At 37.9% G+C, this 23,944-nt stretch overlaps 4 protein-coding genes across 4 annotated transcripts; 1 reads left to right on the top strand and 3 right to left on the bottom strand.

Annotated features, from left to right (window-relative positions):
- The first annotated feature begins 461 nt into the window (after positions 1–461).
- LOC148770170 (factor of DNA methylation 2-like) lies at positions 462–2,328 on the top strand. The gene is made up of 5 exons (XM_088818924.1): positions 462–968; positions 1,072–1,133; positions 1,286–1,411; positions 1,529–1,750; positions 1,893–2,328. The coding sequence occupies exons 1-5, from the start codon at positions 827–829 to the stop codon at positions 2,142–2,144; spliced, it is 804 nt and encodes a 267-aa protein (XP_088675050.1). The 5' UTR covers positions 462–826; the 3' UTR covers positions 2,145–2,328.
- An 8,727-nt stretch (positions 2,329–11,055) lies between these two features.
- On the bottom strand, positions 11,056–13,326 carry LOC105951203 (uncharacterized). Its single transcript, XM_088819026.1, has one exon. It carries the CDS (start codon positions 13,324–13,326, stop codon positions 11,056–11,058), a length of 2,271 nt encoding a protein of 756 aa, XP_088675152.1.
- Positions 13,327–14,848: 1,522 nt separating this feature from the next.
- Positions 14,849–18,357, bottom strand: LOC105951202 (putative disease resistance RPP8-like protein 4). The gene is given in 5 exon segments (XM_088819025.1): positions 14,849–15,355; positions 16,775–17,125; positions 17,160–17,739; positions 17,814–18,142; positions 18,350–18,357. Coding segments are annotated over 5 exon segments (1,449 nt in total). The 3' UTR covers positions 14,849–15,174.
- A 686-nt stretch (positions 18,358–19,043) lies between these two features.
- Positions 19,044–23,574, bottom strand: LOC105951170 (D-xylose-proton symporter-like 2). The gene is made up of 14 exons (XM_012974561.2): positions 23,217–23,574; positions 22,978–23,081; positions 22,565–22,643; positions 21,747–21,806; positions 21,535–21,601; positions 21,311–21,435; positions 21,030–21,131; positions 20,573–20,944; positions 20,379–20,426; positions 20,237–20,299; positions 20,011–20,091; positions 19,806–19,904; positions 19,458–19,595; positions 19,044–19,353 (listed from the first exon to the last, which is right to left on the bottom strand). Exons 1-14 carry the CDS (start codon positions 23,259–23,261, stop codon positions 19,222–19,224), a joined length of 1,515 nt encoding a protein of 504 aa, XP_012830015.2. The 5' UTR covers positions 23,262–23,574; the 3' UTR covers positions 19,044–19,221.
- Between the last annotated feature and the right edge of the window lie 370 nt (positions 23,575–23,944).

Raw genomic sequence — 23,944 nt, 5'->3', positions numbered from 1 at the left:
ATTTGATTGTTTATAAATTACAACATTATTAGAAAATTAATAAACAATAATATTGTAAAATTATTAAAAATTTGGTAATGAAATTAAGTATATGTTTTTTTACATACAAAATAAAGAAATACATAATAATGGAATTTAAGTTTTCTTTTGATGTAGACATAATTTAAAATATACACAAAAATCATATGATAATAAAAGTAGAAATAAAAGGCTCGTTGTATTTTCTAATTAAGATATAACGAAAATAAAATAATTAAAATATTTATACAATATAAGAATTGATTAATTACAAAACCCGGTGGTATTTGTGTCTTTTTATATCAAGTCAACACTAAAATGAATAATGGGGCCGAGTGTGCTATATAAATAATTTCAAAGGGGGATTTTTGTTAGGGTATTTATCATGGGGGATTTTGGCTATTTAGAGATTACACAGGGGTGTTTTTTGCAGTTTACTCTAATTCTATAGTATGACCATTATTTGATGAAATTGAACAAGTTATAGAGAATGTACTAGAAGTTGTATCATTACCCGTACTGAGGAGGCATATAAAATGAGCCATGATCATTAGCAAATATTATTCTTGAGTTACTCTCACATTTCATTGTCTCTCTCGAGAAACATTCACTCTCACACACAGGTATGAAAATCACATCCAATTTCAGCATTTTTCAGGAACTTATTATATGTACATATATATCCTTTCTTTTTTTCATTTAAAGTTTTTTCATAGTCAACTTTGTTATATATGTTCTTGTATCCATTAATGTTTTGTTGGGTGATAAATTGGACACATTTGAATTGTAGGAAGTCCATATTTCGGAGATGGCAAGCTCGAATCGTCACAAAGTGCCAGATAATCCACCAAACGAAGCTTCGTTTATAGCAAATACTCTCCGTCAAACAAATGCAGTTATGGAGGAAGCCTCGCGGAAAATTGAACACAAGGACAATTTGCTTGAAGCAGGTAAAATTATTATTAATTGAACATTCTCCTAATTTTGATCTTTTCATATTAAGGGATTTTTGTTTAATTTCTTTACTGATAATTATTTCATAAAATTGAACAGCACTTGAATATATTCAGACAAGCAGGTTGGAAAAGGAAAAGCTAAAGACAACCGAATACCAGGTTGTCACAATTATTGATCTTTGTCTTATTAACCTCTGTTTTTGAACTAGTTTTCTTTTCAAAGTACATCATGAATTTCTTATGCTATGCTGTTAAGTAAAAAGTATATTCCCTTTTAAAGAGTAGTAAACATATAATACTAATTAATGCAGTTGAAGGCCAAAGTAAGAGATCTCGAAGCCGAAATTGAAATTCTGAAAGCCGAGAAACAAACCCTAGTGGTGAAAGAACGAACCCGCAACGATGAACTGCAGGATGCTCGTAAAGAAGCAATAAGAGTATGCATGCCATAATATATTATTTCAGTTTCTTTATGCAAAAATATTTGAGTTTTAATCAACTACGTTATATATGATTGTGTAATTTTATTGCAATTGCCTAATTAATATGACCAGGAGCTTGGAACTATGTTGAACTATCGGTCGTTGTTTAGCATAAAAATGATGGGTGAGATTAGTCGAAAGCCTTTCGAAGATATGTGCTTCAAGAAATACTCTAATAGTAAAAAAGATTGGAGAAACGAGTCTCAAAAGCTGTTTTTGATGTGGGAGGAAAATGTGAAGAATCCACAATGGCGTCCTTTCAAGAGATTTATTAAGCACGACGGGACATTGCAGGTAATTATTTAATAAAAGTTTCTTATATAAATTATTTTACACGAAACTTACACGAATATATATATATATATATATATATATATATATATATATATATATATATATATATATATATATATATATAATACGACACAAAAAACAGGAGGCCATAGACGAAAATGATGCAAAACTGAAAGAGTTGAGAAAGGAAGGGAGTGAGAAAGTGTACGAGTCGGTGGTGAATGCAGTGTTGGAGATGAATGAGTACAATCCGAGTCGGAGATATTGTAATATTCCCGAACTTTGGAACAATAAGGAGAATAGAAAAGCTAGTCTGAAGGAGGTCATTCACTACATAATTAAGCAACTCAAAAACAGCAACTCCAAAAGGAAAAGAGCTTTTGCTTTTCCCTGATGATTCAAGAATTGTGGATTTTGCTATAACTATATGTGACTGTTTATTCTTATTTATGGTTGTAGTATAAGTTCTTCCTCACAACTTCATATTTCTAAGTCAAGAAACCTCTTAGCTTAGTTTGCAATATGCTGCATGTATAAGAAAGATTTCTAATTCATGTATCATATTTTATGGATTCACTTATAACATTTTTTATTATGCTACTTACGGTTTTAATTTTCATGTAAACTCTTTTGGCCAAGTATCTTGTTTTTTTTTTTTGAACAATACATCAACAAGATATTACAGGCACAGTAATTTAATTTTATAATTTTTTAACACTATTCAAAGCAATGAATGAATAATAGAGTTGGCGAAAGAGTATAAAAATAAGGGTTTATGAAACATAGCCCCTCATTAAAAAAAATTAGTACTAACCACCCTTTATTATTTTTAATAAGTCAAACCCCTCAATTAGTGCATTAGCCAGACTACCCTCACATTTTTTGTTAGAAATGAACCCCCAGCATATTACCAAAATTACGGACATTCATATAAAAATAAATCATCACCTAAACTACTGCGATTATGCAGGATTTGTTCAAACAATTTCACTAAAAAAATCTCCCAATTATCTACGACCTTCGTTGGAAGCCTAACTAGCTGCATTTGTTCAAAACAAATCACATTTGTGCGAATCGTGGAGAAGCACGAACGAAAATATGGTGAAATGAAACAAATGGAACAGAAGTATGTTGCTATGGAATCCAAGTTTCCTACAACATATAATTCGGTTTGTATATTTATGTAGTAATGCAACCTAATTCCCAAATTCGCAGAAACACCCACAAATTCCCGATGGCAACTGTAAAAATTTGGTAGTCCACTATTCTGTTCCCAGAGTCAACTATAAAAATTGATTAGTCAACTATAATTTTTTCGTAGTCAACAATAATTTTTTTTATTGTCAACTATAAAAATTCGATAGTCAACTATAACTCATTCATCTGTTAGCTATATTAATATTCAGTTTAAGGTCAAAATTCCGGTATTCGAAATGGAATTCCGACGACAAAAGTTTATCTCCAGCGATAAAAATTATAAATATATGAGTCATAAAGTAGAAAATGAGGTGGAGAGGAATGAGCAAGAAAATTCCAAAAAAGGATGGAGCGAGAGATGACAATAACGAGGAACCGGTTGGCAACCATTATGCACAAAGTCAACACAGTCAAGGCGCTACGAAAGTGGTAAGGGAAGATGCTTCAAGCAATAGTAAGGCACTTGGGATGTGGGACCACTGATTGTGAGGAGCCGAGTCCTATTCCGGCACCGATCAGTATCCGAACTTTCCGACGACGAGGAGCATGAGAGAGATAGACAGAAGCACCCCGATCACATCGACAACGACTACTCAGGTGTTTTTTATCCTTAAAATTTGTTCTAATTTCGTTGAGAGCAACGAAAATTTGAAATTTGCGGGTGGAAAAACATGTTTTTGTGTTTATTTGCTTTAGTTTGCATGCCTTAGGTTTGTTGGAGTAAGTGACCAACAAGTCAACTTATGGCTGTGGTCTTTTCATTTATTCTTATAATAAATAATATTTTTTCGTATTAATGATAAAACACCTTGGCATTCTATATCTTTGTCCATTGTACATACATAGATATAGTCCTTACAGTTATTACAATTACTTATAATTGATCTTTTAGGATTGTGAGATATTTACTTAAGTATTATAATTGTTAAATCGTGTTCCTAGTCGAAGGGTTACGCCGCCAATGAGGATATCGACATTTTCTATTAAGAGACTAGCACTTAGTGTATGTGTATTGCGTCTTATCAGTAAACGGTATTATGATATCGGTATGCATAAGTGGGTGCTCGTAAGTTGACAAGTTCACTGAACTCCCTCATCCTAGAAATATCCAAGTGGTTCTCAAAAATCGAGTAGAGATCTCTATGATATAGTTATACACCTTTAGTCCTTACGACCTAGACATCACCGTGACATGACTAGAGGACTAGCTGCATCGTGACCTGTCCCTGAATTCCACCGAGGACCGCCCCAAGGGTTAGTGTTCGTGCAGTCCGAAACCTAGTGGAAGATATGTGCATTGCAGTCGGGGATTCGATCGCTAGAATAGTCTTGGATGTCTTGTGTGTTCATAGTTTGTAATCTTTAAGTCTCTGGCCAGAGTGACTAAGTGATGATTAGGGAATTCGATTCTCTAAGTCATACACGTACCAATTACTACACTTAGAACGATCGCACAGTTATTGAACTACAAAGGAGGTCTCGATAAACCAATGCCTCTAGTTCAATCGGGACATATGAATCGAAGGGATCGTACTGTACGTTAGCTATATCACTCGGTTCTTGCAGACACTTTATTTGTATCTAGGGAATGGGAATCATGACGCGTAGCTGCTAGACGTCAATCTTGATTCGTTGGGTAATTAAGTTGAAACGGGCTTTGATACGATCCGCACAAGCTCCAAGACGAAGAATTGGAAGAAGAGAAAGCGAGTGAGATTAATGGAGCCGTTCGTGTTGGGATTAAAGCATAAAGGTTTGAATCAGACCTTTGAAGAGTTGATGGTTTGGAATTGGAAGAAAAGAAAGAGAAGAATTCGTTGGACAAGTCGAATTCCATGCATCCGAGATTCTCGCCTATTCTGGCAGAGTTTACCATTCGAGTTATAACTCTCGCATCTAAAGTCCATTTAAGCTGATTCAAAATGATTCGGAAAGCTAACTGAAAGATCTACAACTTTCATGTTTTGAGCGAAGAGATATTCGAAGTGGAACAGTGTCGAAATTGAGCTTTAATTGCATGCACGTGCACAGCCCAATGTCGCGAGATTAGAAGGGTGATCGAGAAGCCGACTTGAAGATCAAGTTATTTAATTTACTTATGCACGTTTTTAATTTAGGTTTTATTATGTTTTTATTATTTAAGAGTCTTTTATGGTTAGGATTTGCTTATTTATTTATTTCCTTATTATAGTTTAGGTAGGAGTCATTTTCCTTGTGAAAAAGGAGTCTTTTTAGACCTTATAAATAGGTTGCCAATTTGGCTTATTTGATAGGACGAATTTTGATGATTTAATTGAGAATATTCTCTTTGGTTCTTTAAGAACTTTTCGAACATATCGGTGGATTCCGTTTGTTCACCCCGACTTACCAATCGATCTTTCACAATCGATTGTGGCGTCTTCACATACCAAGGTTCTTGCCTCTTTATAGGCAACGGGTCGCGGTTCCACCCTTTGAATCTTTGTTTTTGAATGTTTTCGATCTTGCTTCCGCGTAAGGTATTAGGGTCTCGTAACAAGTTCTACGGGGTTCGTATCAGGCTTCATCTTAATTATAACTCTAGGGACGAGTTTAAACCACAAAGAGTTGTGGACCCACGGCTAGCTTACACCTGAACCATTGAGGGTCACACTGCTCGTGCACTCGAGTTCTTTGAATAAACGGTCAAAGATAAAAATGTTTAATCTTTGCATAATTGGAAGTCAATATGATTGATCCCAACATTCGTAATTTGGAATTATGAATGAGAATAAGAAAATGAAAGAACTAGGCGAACATCTTATTGAACTTTCTAAATTGGGAAGTTTCCAAATTTAGAAGGTCCACTGAATTAGGGTTTCCATTATTAAAAATTGGAAATCGAGAATTGGCTTTTATAATGACGAGGAAGTTTCAATGTTTCCGAAAATATAATTGTTATAATTTTTCAATCATTGAGTTGTGAGAAATTGAGTTCCGAAAATACACAATAAACAGCAAAATGCAAAATACACATAATAAAAAACCAACAGAAAAAGACCTTTGCAGAAAACAAAATTATTACCTGGGGTCGTAGACTCCAAATCTCTGTCTTTCACTTCATTCATAAACAAACCATTGCATTCCATCAATGAATCGTGTTTTAAAAAAAATACAAAAAAATGCAATACATAGCAAATAACCTGTACGTTTTAGATTTTGCACCATCTTTTCGGTTATGTTTTCTTTTGTGACGGTTTGCAGACCTACAAAATATCCATCGATCTCAGCAATAAGGGGCTATGGTTACAAAGTTTGGATTGAAAGAAATGGGGGAGAGGTTTTGCATGTTTCAATTTGACGAGATTAGACTTTTCCCTTTTGTGGCGATTTGCAGAATTACAAACTTTCCATCGATCTGAGAATTAAGGGGATAGGGTAACAACATTTGGTTCGAAAGAAACGAGGGAGAGGTTCTGCAGTTTCAATTTCACGATTTGAGATTTTTCACCTCAATTATAGCTAAAACCTGATTTGGTGGATAATTATATTTAGGAAGAGAATTTTCCTATTTTGCTGCAAAGGACAAATCAGCCAAAAATAATAGTACGGGGTTATAGCAAAATAAGACTTATGACTTGGATTAAGACATATAATCTTAGAATGGAGGGTGTCACGGGGGTTTGTTTCTTCAAGAAATTTTCGCCCGTGCGGCCTGATTTGCCACCAAATCAGTCAGTCTTCCTCTCGATTCTCTTCGTACAAAACGCACAAACACAAGTTTTAAGCCAACGTAAACAATAACAAGAGTATCCAGCGGAAAACGACACACAAGCACGTTTACGGGCAATGCCCAATCTTTATATTAATTTCCATAAAGAATACAAAGGAGACTAAGGTGCACACACAAAATCCTCACTCAGAATGCCGACAATTGCAATCTGAACTCTCTAATACTAGATGGGTCGGATTTGTGCACTGAAAGCCATATAAATACAAGGAAGAAGATAGTTTTCACATAAAACTACCTAGGGACACTTGGCAGCACACTAGTCTAACACTTGGTCAACTATTACGGGTAATAAGGGGCAGTTCCGCATGCATTCTAGACCTCAACCGCTCCCGCAACTTCCATAAAAATGCCCATATGGTCGGTTGTCGGGGCCTGCCTTGCTCAGGCGCGCGTGCGCACCAAACGGCCCAAAACAGCAGGCCGGTTGCTAGGCAGCCCATATGTCTTGCATTTTCCGCACATTTTTCTTGCGTTGCCAATCACTTGCTAGTTCTTTGCCCACACGGTCATTAGCACACCCGCACATCGGGCTGCCTTCCTTGACTTGCCAACCGGTCGTGGCCGATTTCCTTCGAACACTCGTTTGCCCAAGTTCTCGGCCACATGCCAATACTGCCCATGCTTATCCGCATTGGCTGCCGAGCAACGCTCGTGCCAGCCACAAGTACTTTCGATCACCGTTCCCACTTGAATCAAGTCATTCCTTGTTTTTTCGAACAAACACCCCAAATGCTTGCCCAACAGTCGACCACTCATTGGCCGATTGGATGGCTATCTTGTGCCAACCCTTGCTTGGCACTCTTTCTCGGCCATGACTCGGCCACACTCGAGTCATAGCCGATGTCACTGACTAAGGGGGTAACACAGGTCCTATAGAAAATCACCCCTAATTTATTTTATAAGTATATTCAAAAAAATATTTTCCCGATATATTTAAGATTTTGTATGTAATTGGATAATTTATTATATATAGAATTTTGATTGGATGGGAATGAATGAAAAAATGCTAAACTGTCCCGTATCGAATCTGGAACTTTGGTTCTTCCCAGAATTTATGTTACTTTATAATGCATATAAAACTAAACCTTGGGTTATTGCATATAAAGATGAATACAAGCAATTTAAAAAACCCGTTCTCACTTTCACCCCTAATATTCAATTTTTATTTTACACAATAAATATGTTTGACTTAATTTAAAAAATAATTCGAGAAACAAAAAAAAAAAAAGTAATTTTGCATAGAACTCTTTTGTGTTGTAAAAGCATGCACCATTTTTTCTATATTACCAAACATAGACTTAGATAAATCTAATAATACATATCCATCATACAGTTACATCTCAAGATCTCAAATTCCATTCGTTAACATAATAATAAATCTAAAGGAAAGAAACATATCCAGCTTCAAGATAACATCTCAAAAACGAGTTCTCAACATCCGAGCATACTAATAAACATAAACATAGAAATCCATTCCAAAACACACTCTTAATTCAATTATTCGTTCGATCCAACTTATTACCTGAAATGTAGTAGGGGGTAAGCAAAAGCTCCGTAGGAATAATAATTTTAAAGATTTAATAAAGAAAATTATTACGTAACAGACAATGCATGCTCAAACACGAAATACTTTATAGAAAACAGTTTTCAAAAAATATTTAATGAGCAAGTCAAAACCATTTTTTCTTTTCAAAGCTCATTCTTTAAACAAAATCATGTAATGTACGTAATAGTCCTTATGAACTCTGCCCGTTACCGCACACAGCCGGTCTTGTTATAGTTCCTTATAAATTATGCCCATGACCGCACACGGCGATCCCGTTACAGCTCTCGATCAATCATGAGCTCTACCGTGACCACAAACAGCTGGTCCAGTTATAGTCCGTCATCATGGACTTTGCCCTCTTTACGGAATGCTACCCCGAAGGAAAAGTACCTCATGCGCATGTTTGTGGTCTTTAACCACGGAGCTAGTCGAGCCCAAATTAGTTTCACCATGTACACATCCACAATAAGTTCGAACCATTTCATTTTATCAAAACACCTCCTCAAAACCAACAGTTTGAAATAAAGACTTTTAGACAAAATTGACCGGAGCGAGTAAACAAACACCATAAATCACACGCACATTCACAAGTATTAAAAACATTAAAATCAAAACCCCTACATTGATTCGATAAATCAATTCACGAAAGTTTTACGATGTTTCACCACATTCCTTATCACAACCTATAAAATCAAGTAATTTAATTTCACACTCTAACTCACAGATAAGTACAATCTAATTAACTAATATTCTATAATTAACAAATACCCTAATAAATAATTAGCAAAACACTTATGTATACATGTGTACACATCATGCACACACAATATATCCATATATGTATATAATATATAAGGGATTATTAGTCAGAACCCCTCACTTAAATGGATAAATGAGGAGGGATCCTACCTCTTTTTTAATATTAGTGAGAGTGTGAGACCCCCTAAAATTCATTCTCTATTATTTCACGATGTGAAAGAAAACATGGCTAGAGCGGCGTCGCCAAAACAAGGACGGACTGCGGCTTTTTCGATCTCCCCCTTTTCCTTTATAAGGTGAGTTCCGATTTGGTGGTGTTTATTTCTTTTTCTTTATTTTTTTTGTTTCTTCAATTTTTGGAAGAATTCCTATAATCTTGGTCGGAAAAAGAAATCTTGGGCTGCATCTATATTTTTTTTTTTTATAATTAAAATATGGGTTGCATCTATATTACACTCATGTATTTATTGAATACGGAATATGCCAATGTGGCTTTGAAAACGGACTTAATAAAAGAGTTTGTTTTTCATTTTGGTAGCCCATTGTCACGGACTTGTTCCCTTAACAAAGAACCGTGCGGCCTTAGCTCCTTCCCGCCCCTCGCGATAGCTAAGTCAGCCTCTCCCAAATTGTGTTGCGAATACTTAAGTGATGGGAACGAAGAAAGAAAGTAAGAAGACAAGAGAGTTGGTACGAAAAGTACTTTATTGCTAGAGTGTTTGTTGGATTTGTTGGATGATTACAAATGAGGACCCTACCTCTATTTATACAAGACCACCTCCTCAATGGACGGTGGAGATCGATATGATCTAACGGTTGGGTGTGAAACAATCCCTTAAATGTCTCTACCTACCACCACCTACCTCTACCTACCAAAGAATCCCTAAAATGTCTCTACCTACCTCTATACAATTGGGCCAACTTGGGCCTAACCCTATTTGGGCTACATCTTGGACTCTTTATAACCTCCCCAACCCAAGGGAAATCGGCAAGGGGTTGGGTCAAAACTAGCGGGCCGTGACATCCTCCCCCGCCTAATCAGGCGACGTCCTCGTTGCCTCGAATAAGTGGGGACGATCTTGAAATTGCCCTCCTTGACAAGTCGAATTAGCTCCTTGGCGATTGGATCATGTTCGAGCCCTTCTCGGATCATGTCGGCCAAGTTCCCCCTTGTCGAGCTAATCGCTGCGAGTTCGGCCTTTCTACTCAAAGCATCGGCCACAACGTTTGCCTTCCCCGGTTTGTACTCCAAAACGTAGTCGAACTCCGCTAGAAAGTCTTGCCACCGTGCTTGCTTTGGCGAGAGTTTCTTTTGCGTTTGGAAGTAGCTCGTGGCAACGTTGTCGGTCTTGACCACGAACAGTGCTCCTAATAAATAATGCCGCCACACTCGAAGGCAATGGATGATGGCGGTCATCTCCTTCTCTTGAACGGTATAGCGCCGCTCCGTCTCGTTGAGCTTTCGGCTCTCGAAGGCGATCGGATGCCCCTCTTGCATCAAGACCCCTCCAATTGCAAAGTCGGAAGCGTCCGTGTGCAACTCGAACGACTTCCCAAAGTCCGGTAAGGCGAGGACCGGTTCTTGGCTCACCGCTGCCTTTAAGTCCTCGAATGCCCGTTGGCATGAGTCGGGCCACTCCCACGTCTTGTTCTTCTTGAGTAAGTCGGTTAGTGGCGCCGCTCGTGCAGAGTACCCTTTTATGAACCGCCTATAATAATTGATGAGACCAAGAAAAGATCGTAACTCGGTTACCTTAGTCGGCGGTTCCCACTCGGTGATAGCCTTGATCTTTGCTCCATCCATTTGGAGTCGCCCGTGCCCGATGATATGCCCCAAGAATTGGACCTCCTCCTTGGCAAACTCGCACTTCTCTTTCTTCACGAACAGCTCGTTTTCCCGAAATACTTGGAATACGGTGCGAAGGTGGTTGACATGCTCTTCCATGGTGTCGCTATACACAACAATGTCGTCCAAGTAGACCACCACGAACCGATCTAAGTATGGATGGAAGATCTTGATCATGAGTGTGCAAAATGTTGCCGGGGCGTTGGTTAACCCAAACGGCATGACAAGCCACTCGTAAGAACCGTATCGAGTGATGCCTTTGTCTCATCCCCTTCGGCAATGAGAACTTGGTAGTAGCCCTTTTGCAAGTCCATCTTCGTGTAGATCTTGGCTTTACCAAGCCTATCGAACAAATCGGCTATCAAGGGAATAGGGTACTTATTCTTAATGGTTACCTTGTTTAGCGCCCGGTAGTCCACGCACATCCTCAAAGAACCATCATGCTTCTTTTGGAATAAGACCGGTGCGCCGTAAGGTGCCTTCGATGGTCGGATCTTCCCCGTCTCGACCAACTCGTTAAGTTGCTTTCGGAGCTCCTCAAGCTCCGGCGGTGACATGCGGTAGGGAGCCATGGCGGGTGGCTTGGCTCCCGGCTCCAACTCGATGGCATGATCCACCTCCCTCCTAGGTGGAAGCTTGTTGGGCAAATTTGGTGGCATCACGTCTTGGTTGGCCTCCAAGACGGTTTGGATGATCGGTGGCGCGTCCTCCTCTTTGTTCACGGGCGGGCTTTCCTCCTTTAAAGTAGCTAAGAATGTCGGCTCGCCCCGTCGAACTCCCTTGGCAACTTGCATGGCAGACAGTTGCCTTGGTTGCGTGCTTTCTTCCTTAGTAGTGCCGTTGATGGCCGGCACCATGCAAGGTGTCCCCTTCTCTAAGATGCATACGGAATTGAAACAAGGCATCGGGATAGCCATTACCTTGCGGAAGAAATCCATGCCTAGCACCACCTTGAAGTCATCCATCGGTGCTACCGAAAAGTCCACTTGGCCCTTCCAAGTACCTAAGTGTAGCTCCGCGTCTCGTGCTACACCGTTGACGGGTTGTGCCTTAGCGTTAACGGCCTTGAGCCAACCGTCTCGTCTAGTCCACCGTAGGCCAACCCTCTTGGCCTCTTCCTCGGTGATGAAGTTGTGGGTCGCTCCCGTGTCCACCATCACCTTTGCTGGGGTACCGTTGATGCGGGCCTCCACGTACATCAGCCCCTTGCTTGATGTTGCCGGCATCGGGTTAGCCTTTAAGGCGTTCAGAAGTTGGAGCGATCCCATGTTGCCTAGCTCCTCGTTTGTGTCTTGTTCGGCCTCTTGTTGTAAGAGTGCCGACAATGACCCCATCTTGGGACATTGACTCATCGCGTGCGGCCCCTTGCACACGAAGCATCCTCCCTTAGGCACAAACGACCTCTTCTTCTCTTCAAGTTGTTGGTGTGAGGATGGCTTGTCTCCTCCCCTCGAGGTTGACGCTCGCCTTGGGTCTCGGTTGTCTCGATAGTCCCGACCATGATTGTCCCGTCTCTCTCCTCTGTCTTTAGTCGGGTTCCACTTCTCTTTTCGCAACGGCTCTCTCGGTTGATACTCGGTTAAAGACTCGGCGGCGGCAATAGCTTCATCGACGGATTTGATGTCTCGTCGGTGGAGTTCTTGCTTGGCCCAGCCTTGTAACCCATCGGTGAAGTGGAAAAGAAGGTCCTCCTCGGAGAGGTTGGGAATTTGAAGGGTGAGGGTGGTGAACTCCGTTACGTACTCGCGGATTGAACTTCGTTGCTTGAGTTCCCTCAACTTCCTTCGAGCCTCATAGACGACGTTCTCCGGGTAGAAGTGTCGCTTGAGTTCCCTCTTGAACTCTTCCCAAGTATCGATTCGGCAAATGCCTTTCTCGATATCGGTGTGCTTTCTACGCCACCATAACATTGCCGTATCGGAAAGGTAAAGGGAAGAAGTTCTTACCTTGATCGTCTCGTCGACTAGACCGATGCCCTCGAAGTATTGCTCCATCCTCCATAGGAAGTTTTCAACTTCCTTGGCGTCCCTTACGCCGTTGAATCTCGTTGGCTTCGGGCAGTCCACCCTTGGACTCGAAGTAGCACCAGCGCTACCGTTAGCGGCGGCCTTTTTGCATAAGGCCAAGTCGTCGCGCATCCCCTCGATGCTCTCTTGGAGGGATTGGATGATGGCCTCCAGTCGATCCAACCGTTCCTCCCGCAACGTCTCATTGTCCTTAAACAAATCGAGTTGCTCGGCGACGTGATTCTCCAACACATCCGCATCGTGCTCGAGCTTCTCGAATCGTTCGCTAAGCTCCGCTATGGCGATGTTATTCTCGAGCCTCTCGAGTCTTTCGCCATGATCCGTTAGCACGGCCTCGTTAACGGTACTCTCCCCACGAGCCTTGCTGTGGTCCCTCTTCTTCTTGTTGTTTACGTGGGCCTCCCTGCCACGTCCCTCGGTTACGTACGAAATATCTTCGACGTTCGCCATCGTTGAGAATTCGATCAACACAAAGCCCTTAGCCGGGCTCTGATACCACTTGTCACGGACTTGTTCCCTTAACAAAGAACCGTGCGGCCTTAGCTCCTTCTCGCCCCTCGCGATAGCTAAGTCAGCCTCTCCCAAATTGTGTTGCGAATACTTAAGTGATGGGAACGAAGAAAGAAAGTAAGAAGACAAGAGAGTCGGTAGGAAAAGTACTTTATTGCTAGAGTGTTTGTTGGATTTGTTGGATGATTACAAATGAGGACCCTACCTCTATTTATACAAGACCACCTCCTCAATGGACGGTGGAGATCGATATGATCTAACGGTTGGGAGTGAAACAATCCCTTAAATGTCTCTACCTACCACCACCTACCTCTACCTACCAAAGAATCCCTAAAATGTCTCTACCTACCACTATACAATTGGGCCAACTTGGGCCTAACCCTATTTGGGCTACATCTTGGACTCTTTATAACCTCCCCAACCCAAGGGAAATCGGCAAGGGGTTGGGTCAAAACTAGCGGGCCGTGACACCATGCTAACTAACCTTAAACTTGAACAAGGACCTGAATGTAAATATTTCTGCTTGTGGCGAAAGTAGTAAAGCAGAAAAGACATCGAACCGACGGCTTTGTGATTAATTTTGATGTTGTAATTGCTAAAACCTGATTATAATTTGAATATTTTAGATTGCTAAATAAAGATGTGTGTGGTTGCAACTTGCACTCTGATCCATCGTCACATAGCAATCTTGAGCCCGATGAATAAATTCCTTTTCTGAATTAAGATAGTGGATTTTACCAATTAAGTTGATTCCTAGGAAATATTGAATTAAACAATTGGCCGTTAGTTCATCAGACTACAAGAATTGACATGGTAGAAGTTGTTGATTAAAAAACTGTGATGTACCCCATACCATCATTTATTTGTTTATTGCGATATGCATAACTATGACAGGGCTAATATGCACATCTCTATTTTTGTCGAATCAAGGGAGTACGATATATAGGTGTCACAGTAATTTTTTCTCCTACTCTCGATCATTGTTCTCGACTTTATTTTCTCCTTCTTTTGCCTCAAGGGGCATTATAGAGGATTATATGGAGGAAATCAAGCTAGCAGGAGGGATCGGTGAAATGTAAAGGAGACAGCATCTGAAATTTGAATAGAAATTCTGAGTTACCCGAAGAGAAAAGAGGCAAATCGGTTAATGCTATTTTTAAGCTTAACTGACTCGGTTGTTCCTCTATTTAGCTCCGTATTCGTTAGTTTGGGCTGTACTTGGTATTAATCGGGTTTCATTTGACTGTAGTGTTTATGGGGTCTGTTTTCCTTTTCGGTCATGTTTTTGTTCTGAGGTCGATTGGTACTTGGATTTGGACGAAGAAATTTTCGTAGAGATGGGAGAAGATGCTGCCTTCTCTTCGTTTGTTAGTAAGTATTCTTTGCCATTTAGTTTTTTAATCTTCGTTTGTTTTCTCCTTGTATGTGAATTTTCCATTCTATCCCCAAAATGCAACCAAAACGTAGTCAATAATGTATTATGTATACAAATAGAAATGAGGAGTCTATTATCAACTCTCGGTAAGAGAGTAGGTACATGAGCAAAAGCATTCGTAATTCTCCTATCGAATGATCAAAGATTAACCAAACTTACTTTGTTTGTCAACATACGTAACATTCTTCTTCTATTTGAGAATAGAAGCTCAGCTCTTCCGGAAGTCTATTCTGTCACGGGCATTTGTAGATTTCGAGTCGTTTGAGCCTCAAGATTCAACCTCCTTTCTCGGCTGTTATATTCCTTAGACAAATCATATCACGGAGGATGAGGATTTTGAGGCTTGGGAGCCCTTAACTCGATATCACCATTTCTTCACCATCATATGCAAATTTCATTTTCAAGCACAATAACTTCGGCAACTTCTCGAGCACAAGCATCGGATCTTCACGCAGATGGGAATTAGCCAACATCAAGTACTCAAGATTGGGAGGAAATCGGTGGCAACGGGTAACTTGGTCAATATACCTCGTACTTCAACGCACTACACACTTTGCTCTCCCATAACATAACCGAAAATTCGGTATTTAGGCCCAATGTTCGAAAACTAGTAAGCTATGTTAAGTGCTTTATATTTACATAATCTTCTTTGATTTAGGATAAATATATAGGTAACCAAAATCTGTGTATAAAACTTCTACATGTTGAAAACGGTGGCAATTAACAAATTAAAAAAGGGGACAACCAACTTTTTTGTCTTGCAATTATTTGCAAATAAGGAAAACTCTTTTATATATATCAAAATTACCCCCAATTCCTTGAAACTCAATTCAACTCCAATTTCATGATTTACACTCTAATTTAGCCAAATTTCATCAATTAACCAATTTTGACCATAACTTCAATATTGACCCCAATTTTGATCCGCCCCCACCCGAGTCGCCGGTCAACCGCCAGACTCCGGCGTTGACTTTTTATTTTTTTTTTGAAAACTTTTTTTTTCTAAATTTTTTTCCGGTGGGTCAACCGCCGTTGACCGCCGGGTCTCCGACGTTGACTTTTTTTTTCCTTTAATTTTTTTTTTCTTAAAAAAAATATTTTAATTAATGTTACAGTCTTGGCTGCTAAATTACTGTTTCCAGCAGTTATTTATCTGTCGGAGACAGTAATTTAACTGTTAATTGACTTTTTTTCCTTAAAAAAATATTTTAATTAATATTACTGTTCTGGCTGCTAAATTACTATCACCAGCAGTTATTTAACTGTCGGAGACAATAATTTAACTGTTAATTGATTTTTTTTTCTTCAAAAATATATTTTAATTAATATTACTGTCTTGGCTGCTAAATTACTGTCTCAAGCAGTTATTTAACTGTCCGAGACAGTATTTTAACTGTTAATTGACTTTTTTTATGAATATTATTATTGTCTTGGCTGCTAAATTACTAAATTACTGTCTCCAAAAGTAATTTAACTGACTGAGACAGTAATATTGTTGTATTAATTAATTTTATCGTCTTGGCCTGTATTTTTGTTGTCTTCGACTGTAATATTACTGTCTCCGACCGTAATATTATGGTCTTATGCAATAATATTACAGTTTGGGACAGTAATATTAGTAATATTACTGTTCGGAAAAATAATATTCATAATATTACTGTCCCAAACAGTAATATTACTGTCTGAGACAATAATTTAGCAGCCAAGACAGTAATACTAATTAAAATATTTTTTTCTAAGAAAAAACAAATTTTCAAAAAAAAAACAAAAAAACAAAAAAAAATCAACGCTAGAGAACCGCCCGGTCAACGCCGGAATCTGGCCGGTAAAAAATAATTTCAGAAAAAAAATTATTTTCTGAAAAAAAAATATATTTTTCAAAACATTATTAAAATGGGGGTTAATGTGATATATTTGTTTAAATCTGGGGTTAATGCATAATCCAATTTCAGCCCCAATAACTTTGGTAGCTTCTCGAGCACTGGCATTGGGTCGTGGAGGAGCTCACCATGTACCAAGGTCAAGTAAGAAAGATTTGGAGGTAAATCAGGTAACTTGGTAAGTTTACCTTCCAGTTTAAGTTTAGTGCGATTGCACATAGTATCAAGAGCGTCCATACTTGTCGGGTACATGTCTATGTTTCTTACTTTTAGACAAACAAGATTCTTCAATGAGCTACACAGTGTGCTGAATTCAAAATCAGACGAACGGAGATCTATGCCCAATGTCCGAAGACTTGCAAGTTGTGTTAGGTGCTTGAGAACAAAATGATCCGTCCGGATGTAGGACAATGTGTGAAGATTCCTATTCTTACAGGCGCTCTCATATAGTTAGATGCATGTAAATATGACGTAGGGTATCTATTTTCCATACAACATTTCGCACATATATATAATTTTTCGCTACATCAAGAACCTCAAGGTTTTTAAGGCGACCCAACAAGCGTGGGGGCTCCAATATCTTTGTATTTCTTAATCTCAAGTACCTTAATCCAGTCAGTTCACCAATTGTATAAGGCAACTCGTTCAATATAAAATCTTCAAAATTAAGGATCTTTAGAAGTTCAAAACTTTTCCAATAAGATGGTTTAACATCAATATCATTGCCAGATCCATGGAAGAAAAGAGAGCGAAGATATTTATTTTTACCTGCCGAGTAAATGAACGTTTTTGTGCTACAATACACAGCACGGTGACGAGGTTTATCCAAGGATTGAGAATTCCCATCCTCCCTTCGGATCTCAAAACTTATTTCCTCCTTTGCTTTTCGTATGGATAGCTAACGAAGAAGATCATGGATGTGACAGTTTTTCAAGCTCTCATCTTTGCCCACATCCTTTACTTAAACCATATTTTGATTGATCAACTCATCTAAATAATTTTGACCTATTTCCTCCATTGTATTTTCTCCTCTTCTTCCTTGTTGGATTAAGCCATTGGCAATCCACACTTGTATCAATCTTTTTGTGTGGATGGAGACAAATTGCGGTAACTTAACTCCAAAATTTCTGATACACTGCTTTCCCTTGTTCCCAAATGAGAGTTTATTTTTTTCGAAACGTTCTCCCATTTACTCTTCGACGGGATCCTATCAACCAGTAGGCCTCCTCCCACAGAGATGGCTAATGGTAGACCATCACGCTTCCTCAAGACCTCTCTCCCTATATCGTACAAGTCTTCTGGACATTTGCCTTCATTGTTGTCGATGAATGCCTTCTTCATTAACAATTTCCAGCTTTCTTCAGAGTCTAACAATTTCATCTCATGAATATAACGAGCATGCTTTGTGATGTTCCGATCACGACTTGTAAGCAACAGTCTACTTTTTGATGGAATTAATGAAAGATAGCATAAGATTTTCACAATTTTCTATCTTATAATCCGATTCAGTGTTGCATTCTATAATGCACTTCAATAGTAACAGTAAGTGTCAAATGCATGTTTTAAGAGAACCGTATTGCATTTTCACAATCCAATATTTATCTATACTAACCAAGTCAAAACAATTCGTTATGAGAAGTTGTTATACCATTCCATTGACATTCGTTGACATGCGCATTCGACATAAGTTAAAGTTGTCAAATTTTATCACACGTTTTACACGACATCTTTTGTTGTCATCTCGCTTTAAACATGTTTTTCAAATAAAATTATATATACATGCTATTTATCATTATGTTTAAGCTAATATGACTTAAGGAAAATTGCACTTCAGCCCCCTCAGAAAATGTTATTTTTGCTCTTTCCCCCCTCAAAATATTCAACTCGGTGCACTATGCCCAAAATATGATTTTTTGTCTAATTCTTGTCACGTTTGAGTAAATTGGAAGGGTGATCATGTCCTTTAAGCCTGTAAATGCCATTTGACCATTTTCCACCCTGTATTACCGTGATTATGAAGAATAAAGAACAAATTATGGACACTCCTATAAATTTTGCTAAATATTTATTCAACCAAACAAATTGGGGGATCTCACTAATATTAGAAATCGGGTGAAATCCACCATAATGAACGAGGAGGGTTTTCACTAATAATCCCAATTTTATTTGGTCACTCATAAACGTTCATCAACATTAGCACAAAAAATTAAGATTTATGTATTTATGAAATATCTCAGTATATTTAGCTCTATTCAATTAATCTCAAATTTTATTTATAAACTAAAATCACATGCAATGAGCGTGTTACTAATAGTATCATAAATGAAAAGATATAACCAATATGATTGAAATAATTATATTAAAGTGTAGCTTGAAAAAAAATATTCATTAGCCATAATATAAATAGCATTCCGATATTTGGCACTCTGTTTCCACCAAAGCATGATAGATATAGGTTTGATTTACAAACATGGAATTACAAGAAATCCGAATATTGGCGGGAAATTTGATTTATTAGGGCTAGAGGAGTTTGGCCTCAATCTCCTCAAGGGTAAGCCCCTTTGTTTCTGGAATGATGAAGAAGATGAATATAAGTGACAATATAGCTATGCCCCCAAATATGAAGAATAGGATTCCAGCTCCAAGCAATTCCTGCATTTATTAATCATCACAATTATACTTTGACAGAATATTTTCATGTTTTAAATTGCAGAAATCAAAAGTTGAGAGCAAAGACTTTTTTTGCACGCACGCACCTTGAGGGGAGAAAATGCAAATGTCACAAGCGCATTTGCGCCAAAATTAATGAGAACTGCAATACTCAAACCTCGTCCTCTTAGGCGCAACGGAAAAATCTCCGAAATCATCAACCAACCAATGGGGCCAAATGATAACTGCCAAAATATGCTCTTCAAATGTTAATTCTCCGTGTAACATCAAATTACACACCAAATTCAACCAAGAGAACATAAATTACACCAATTTCATCAGCACAAATAATAGTTCCTTCACTCTCTCAGCTAAAGTTATATAAAAACATACGTGAAGACCATAAAGAACGATATTAAATCAATGGAAAACATTGGTTTGGTATTAATTATTACCTGGTAACAACCAACATATACGAGCAAAGCAACAACTGCCACAGCGGGTATATCACCAAGATAAGTGTAATAAGATCCCAGTAGAAATAGAGATACAGCCTGCCACATGATCCAAGTAATTATCAACAATGTCTAATTCAGACGGCAAACGAAAATCCAAGTAGCTTGAAAATATAGATGAGAGATCGAAGAGAAAAATACTTACAATACCAGATACACCACCAAGTAGCAGAGGTCTTCTTCCCAATCGATCAACGACAAGTACAGCCACCCCGGTCATAATCAGCTACAAAAAGCAAAGACAATATTGAATGTGTGAGTTTTAAAGAATGGCAGAGCAAACATAAAACAAAAATCATATTATTAAATTACGAGAATAAATAAACCATAAAACAAAGAATGCCTGAATAACGTAAACCCCAGAATCTTACCTTCAAGAGACCAAGTAAAATGGAGACCTTGGTTGCATCTGATGCTGCAGAAAATCCTGCACTCTATTATATCATACTAAAAACATTAGAATAGTGTAAGCAAAAATAAAACTCATATTTTAAGCCTTGGCAAGCGATGTACCTGAAATATTGTAGCAGCATAGTATAGCACACTTGGTTGCCCTGTTATCTGCCATAAACAAAATATATGAGTATGAGCTGATATTTGAACTTTCTTTTACGTGAATTCGTGAAAAAATTTTGTATACAAAATATATATATATATATATATATATATATATATATATATATATATATATATATATATATATTCACCTGTTGAAATAGGACTAAACCACCACCAATTATGAGTGCTTTCAAGCACTTCCCTTGGAACATCTCAGCTAATGAAGCTTCTTGCTCTTCACGCATGTGAGAGAGCTCGGACAACATCTCATCAACTTTTTGAGGAGCAGAATCAGCAATAATAGCTTCACCTCGTAGGCGACATAAGCAATCAATGGCATTCTTTCTTAGAGACTGAACATCGTCTTTCCCTTGTATAGCTCTAAGAAGAATCCATCTAGGTGATGACGGTAGCCAATACATTCCAAATCCCATTACGAGTGATATCGGAGTACTAAGTCCGTACATGTACCTCCAACCACCAACTGTGTCTACCAAAAGGCTACCACCTACATACCCCACCTAAATATTCGTAATGGATATTATTACATACATACTTCATTTGCAACGGGAAACCAATTTCTTTGTTAATCCAAGGAATACTTACGAGCATCCCAAGAACTATGAAGAATTCTTTAAGGGAAATCAGCTGCCCTCGTATTTGACTTGGAGCTGTTTCAGCTATGTACATTGGAGCAGCATGCATTGCCTATATTATTAATATGCAGGAAAACAAATCAGCAACAATTAATCTGCTAATGTCATAACTTGAAATGCATCATATGATCGTGCACTTCCGATGCGAATATTTATAAATAAATAAAAACTGGATCTGTAGTAAAAACATGTAGATCTGATAAAAATTGCCAATTACACATTTTGTCTTACCAATCCAATTCCTATACCATAAACAACACGCCCGATCACCAGAACAACAAAAGTCGGTGCAAAAGCTGTTACAGTAGCTCCAACAAAGTACATAACAGATGAAAGACCCAATTCTCTTCTCCTTCCTGCAGTAATCAGCTATTAAAAGTTCGCCCATAAATTAAAAAGGAAAAAAATAATATTATTAGTTGTAAGTCATGCCTAACATCAAGAGTTGAACTAACCTAGGAAGTCCGCTACAGTATATGCCAAAATTGAGCCTATCAATGCACCGTACAAAGAGCCACTTGTCTGCCATTATCAGGAGATAAAAAAAATAAAATGAGAATGTGTTCTCTCCGGTCAGAGACAGTCCAAATAGAAGCTATGTTCCCAAAAAAACAAAAAAAACAAAAAAAAAAAAAAGTGCAGCAAGCAGAAAGAATAGCTCGCTTACAATAAGACCAACTTGCACTGAAGACAAATTATACCACGAAACTCTACTCAGTGTAGCGGACTGCAAGAGGAAGAAAATATAGAACAATTAGCATAGAACTAAGTTACTGTCAAATACGAACGGTAAGGCCGTAACTCTTGGAGCATCCCAGATTTGTATATAAAAGCATTTAAACGCCTCCATAACAATGTCCTAAATAAAGCTAATATAGCAAGAGTATTAACTTAACAAACATTTGATAGCATTGAATAACTTGCATGAACTAATAAAAGCATATTCCGGTCTACGACATTTGATAGCAATCAATAACTCGAGATGACAGCATTAATGCACCAACCACAACTTGGGTTATTTGGATCAACTCAATATTTTTTTTAATGTTGCATTAAAAATTAGAACACACAAGCTCAAAATGAGGAGTGAAAATGGCATTGTTCAATAAAAAGCAAACCAATGGTATTAAAGGTTTTGCACGTACGACATACTAAATCTACATGTCAAAAACAGAATATGTGGTACAAAGATCAGCTAATCATGTTTCTTCTAATCATGCTACGAGATCTCCATCCGCACATAATTGACTCGAACAACTTTGAGAAATCTTATGCTTACCCATCTACATTGCAGTTCATTGGAGTGTCTCGGACAATATCTACATCTATCAGTATAATAATCTAAAAAATATCCCCAGCAACCCGCAGAATAATGAATTACTCGAAACCATCATAAATTTGTCTAAGATTAAAGCTGAAAATATAATAATACTACTGAACTACAGTAATAAAAAATGGGACGAAAAATTAAAGCGTAAGGTGTACCTGAATCAAAAGAGTAGCAGAAGATGTAGCTCCAATATCATAGCCATACAGTAATCCTCCAAAAGCAGGGAACAAAAACCTTGTAACAACTTATCATATCAATAATAATACTATAGATACATGATTTCAAGTTCTAGAAAAAATCGACCAAAAACTCCCCAAAAATAATAATCAACACAACAATGGATGCATAAAGTATCAAATTATACAACGCTCCAATTTAACATAAATGTGAGATTCCACCAAAGAAATTCAGATATTTTTCACACAGTACCAATCCAATCCAATCCAATAAAACCGCAAATATCAAAAATCAACAATAGTAAAAAGGCTCAAATCTAAGAAATGATCTTAAAAAGATAATCAAAAATGAAATTAATGGCAAGTAATTAAAAAAAAAAAAAAAAACTCACGGAAGAATGGCGGAAACAACGGAGAATTCCTCGCACTCGGTACTTTTATTATTTTCCAGAAGAGGCTGCTGCACAGCATCGATTTCGCCAGAATATTTGACATTCTAAAATCGAAAATCAAAAATAAAAGGAATTATTAATAACTACAAAATCAGTTGAGGATAGCTGAATATTTCGATTAGGTAAAAAAAAAAAAAAAAAAAAAAAAAAAAAAAAAAAAAGTAGGCGGCGAAAAAGACCTTCGCGGGGAAGGAGATTGTGGGGCGTTCGACATCGGAAGCCATTTTAGAGAGCTTGAGGAGGAAGAACTGTGGAGTTCAGAAGGAGAGAGGTTGGTTGCTTATTTATGAAGGAAGACTAGAAAATTATTACTAGTTTTAGTATCAAATTGAAGAAGTTATCCACTGTGCAATTATTTTAATTCAATCTAATCAAATTTCAATTTAGTTGAGAGTTCTGAATTATTTGTATTGATGAGAGAATTCAGGATTTGAAGTGGGGTCAAATGTTTAAAAAAATATTAAACATTACTAGTAGTACTAATGAAATGGTGATCGGTTTCCCCTTGCTCTCAAGTTAGTTATGGCCATGAATCATAATGGAAAGTGTATAATAATGTATTTCTGCACCTAAATATTAAAATGCACACCCGCCCACCCGGTCTTTATTTAACTTTGATTGAAATCATCTAATGAGATTGCTTGTTCAAAAATAAAAACCCTGCAACAATAGTATAAAGGTTTTATTGCATTAGTGACTCTGATGGGTATAGTTCAACTGGTTCCGGATGTGGTAATTTGGTACAGGGTTCTAGGATCGAATCCTGACAGCCGCATTAACAGCCGCAGTGTGGAAATTTCAACTCCAATGAGGATTGATTCCCTATTCTCACGGACCGTTAAGTCACCATGATTTACATTCCTCCATCAAATACTTTTGGCGACGGAAGGTTTTATTGCATTAGTCA

This window comes from Erythranthe guttata, chromosome 6 (genome assembly GCF_056151865.1).
Source record: "Erythranthe guttata isolate IM_541 chromosome 6, IM_541, whole genome shotgun sequence".
Lineage (NCBI taxonomy): Eukaryota > Viridiplantae > Streptophyta > Magnoliopsida > Lamiales > Phrymaceae > Erythranthe > Erythranthe guttata.
The sequence above is the reverse complement of the archived record's forward strand: the minus strand, read 5'-3'. Positions and strand labels throughout refer to the sequence as shown.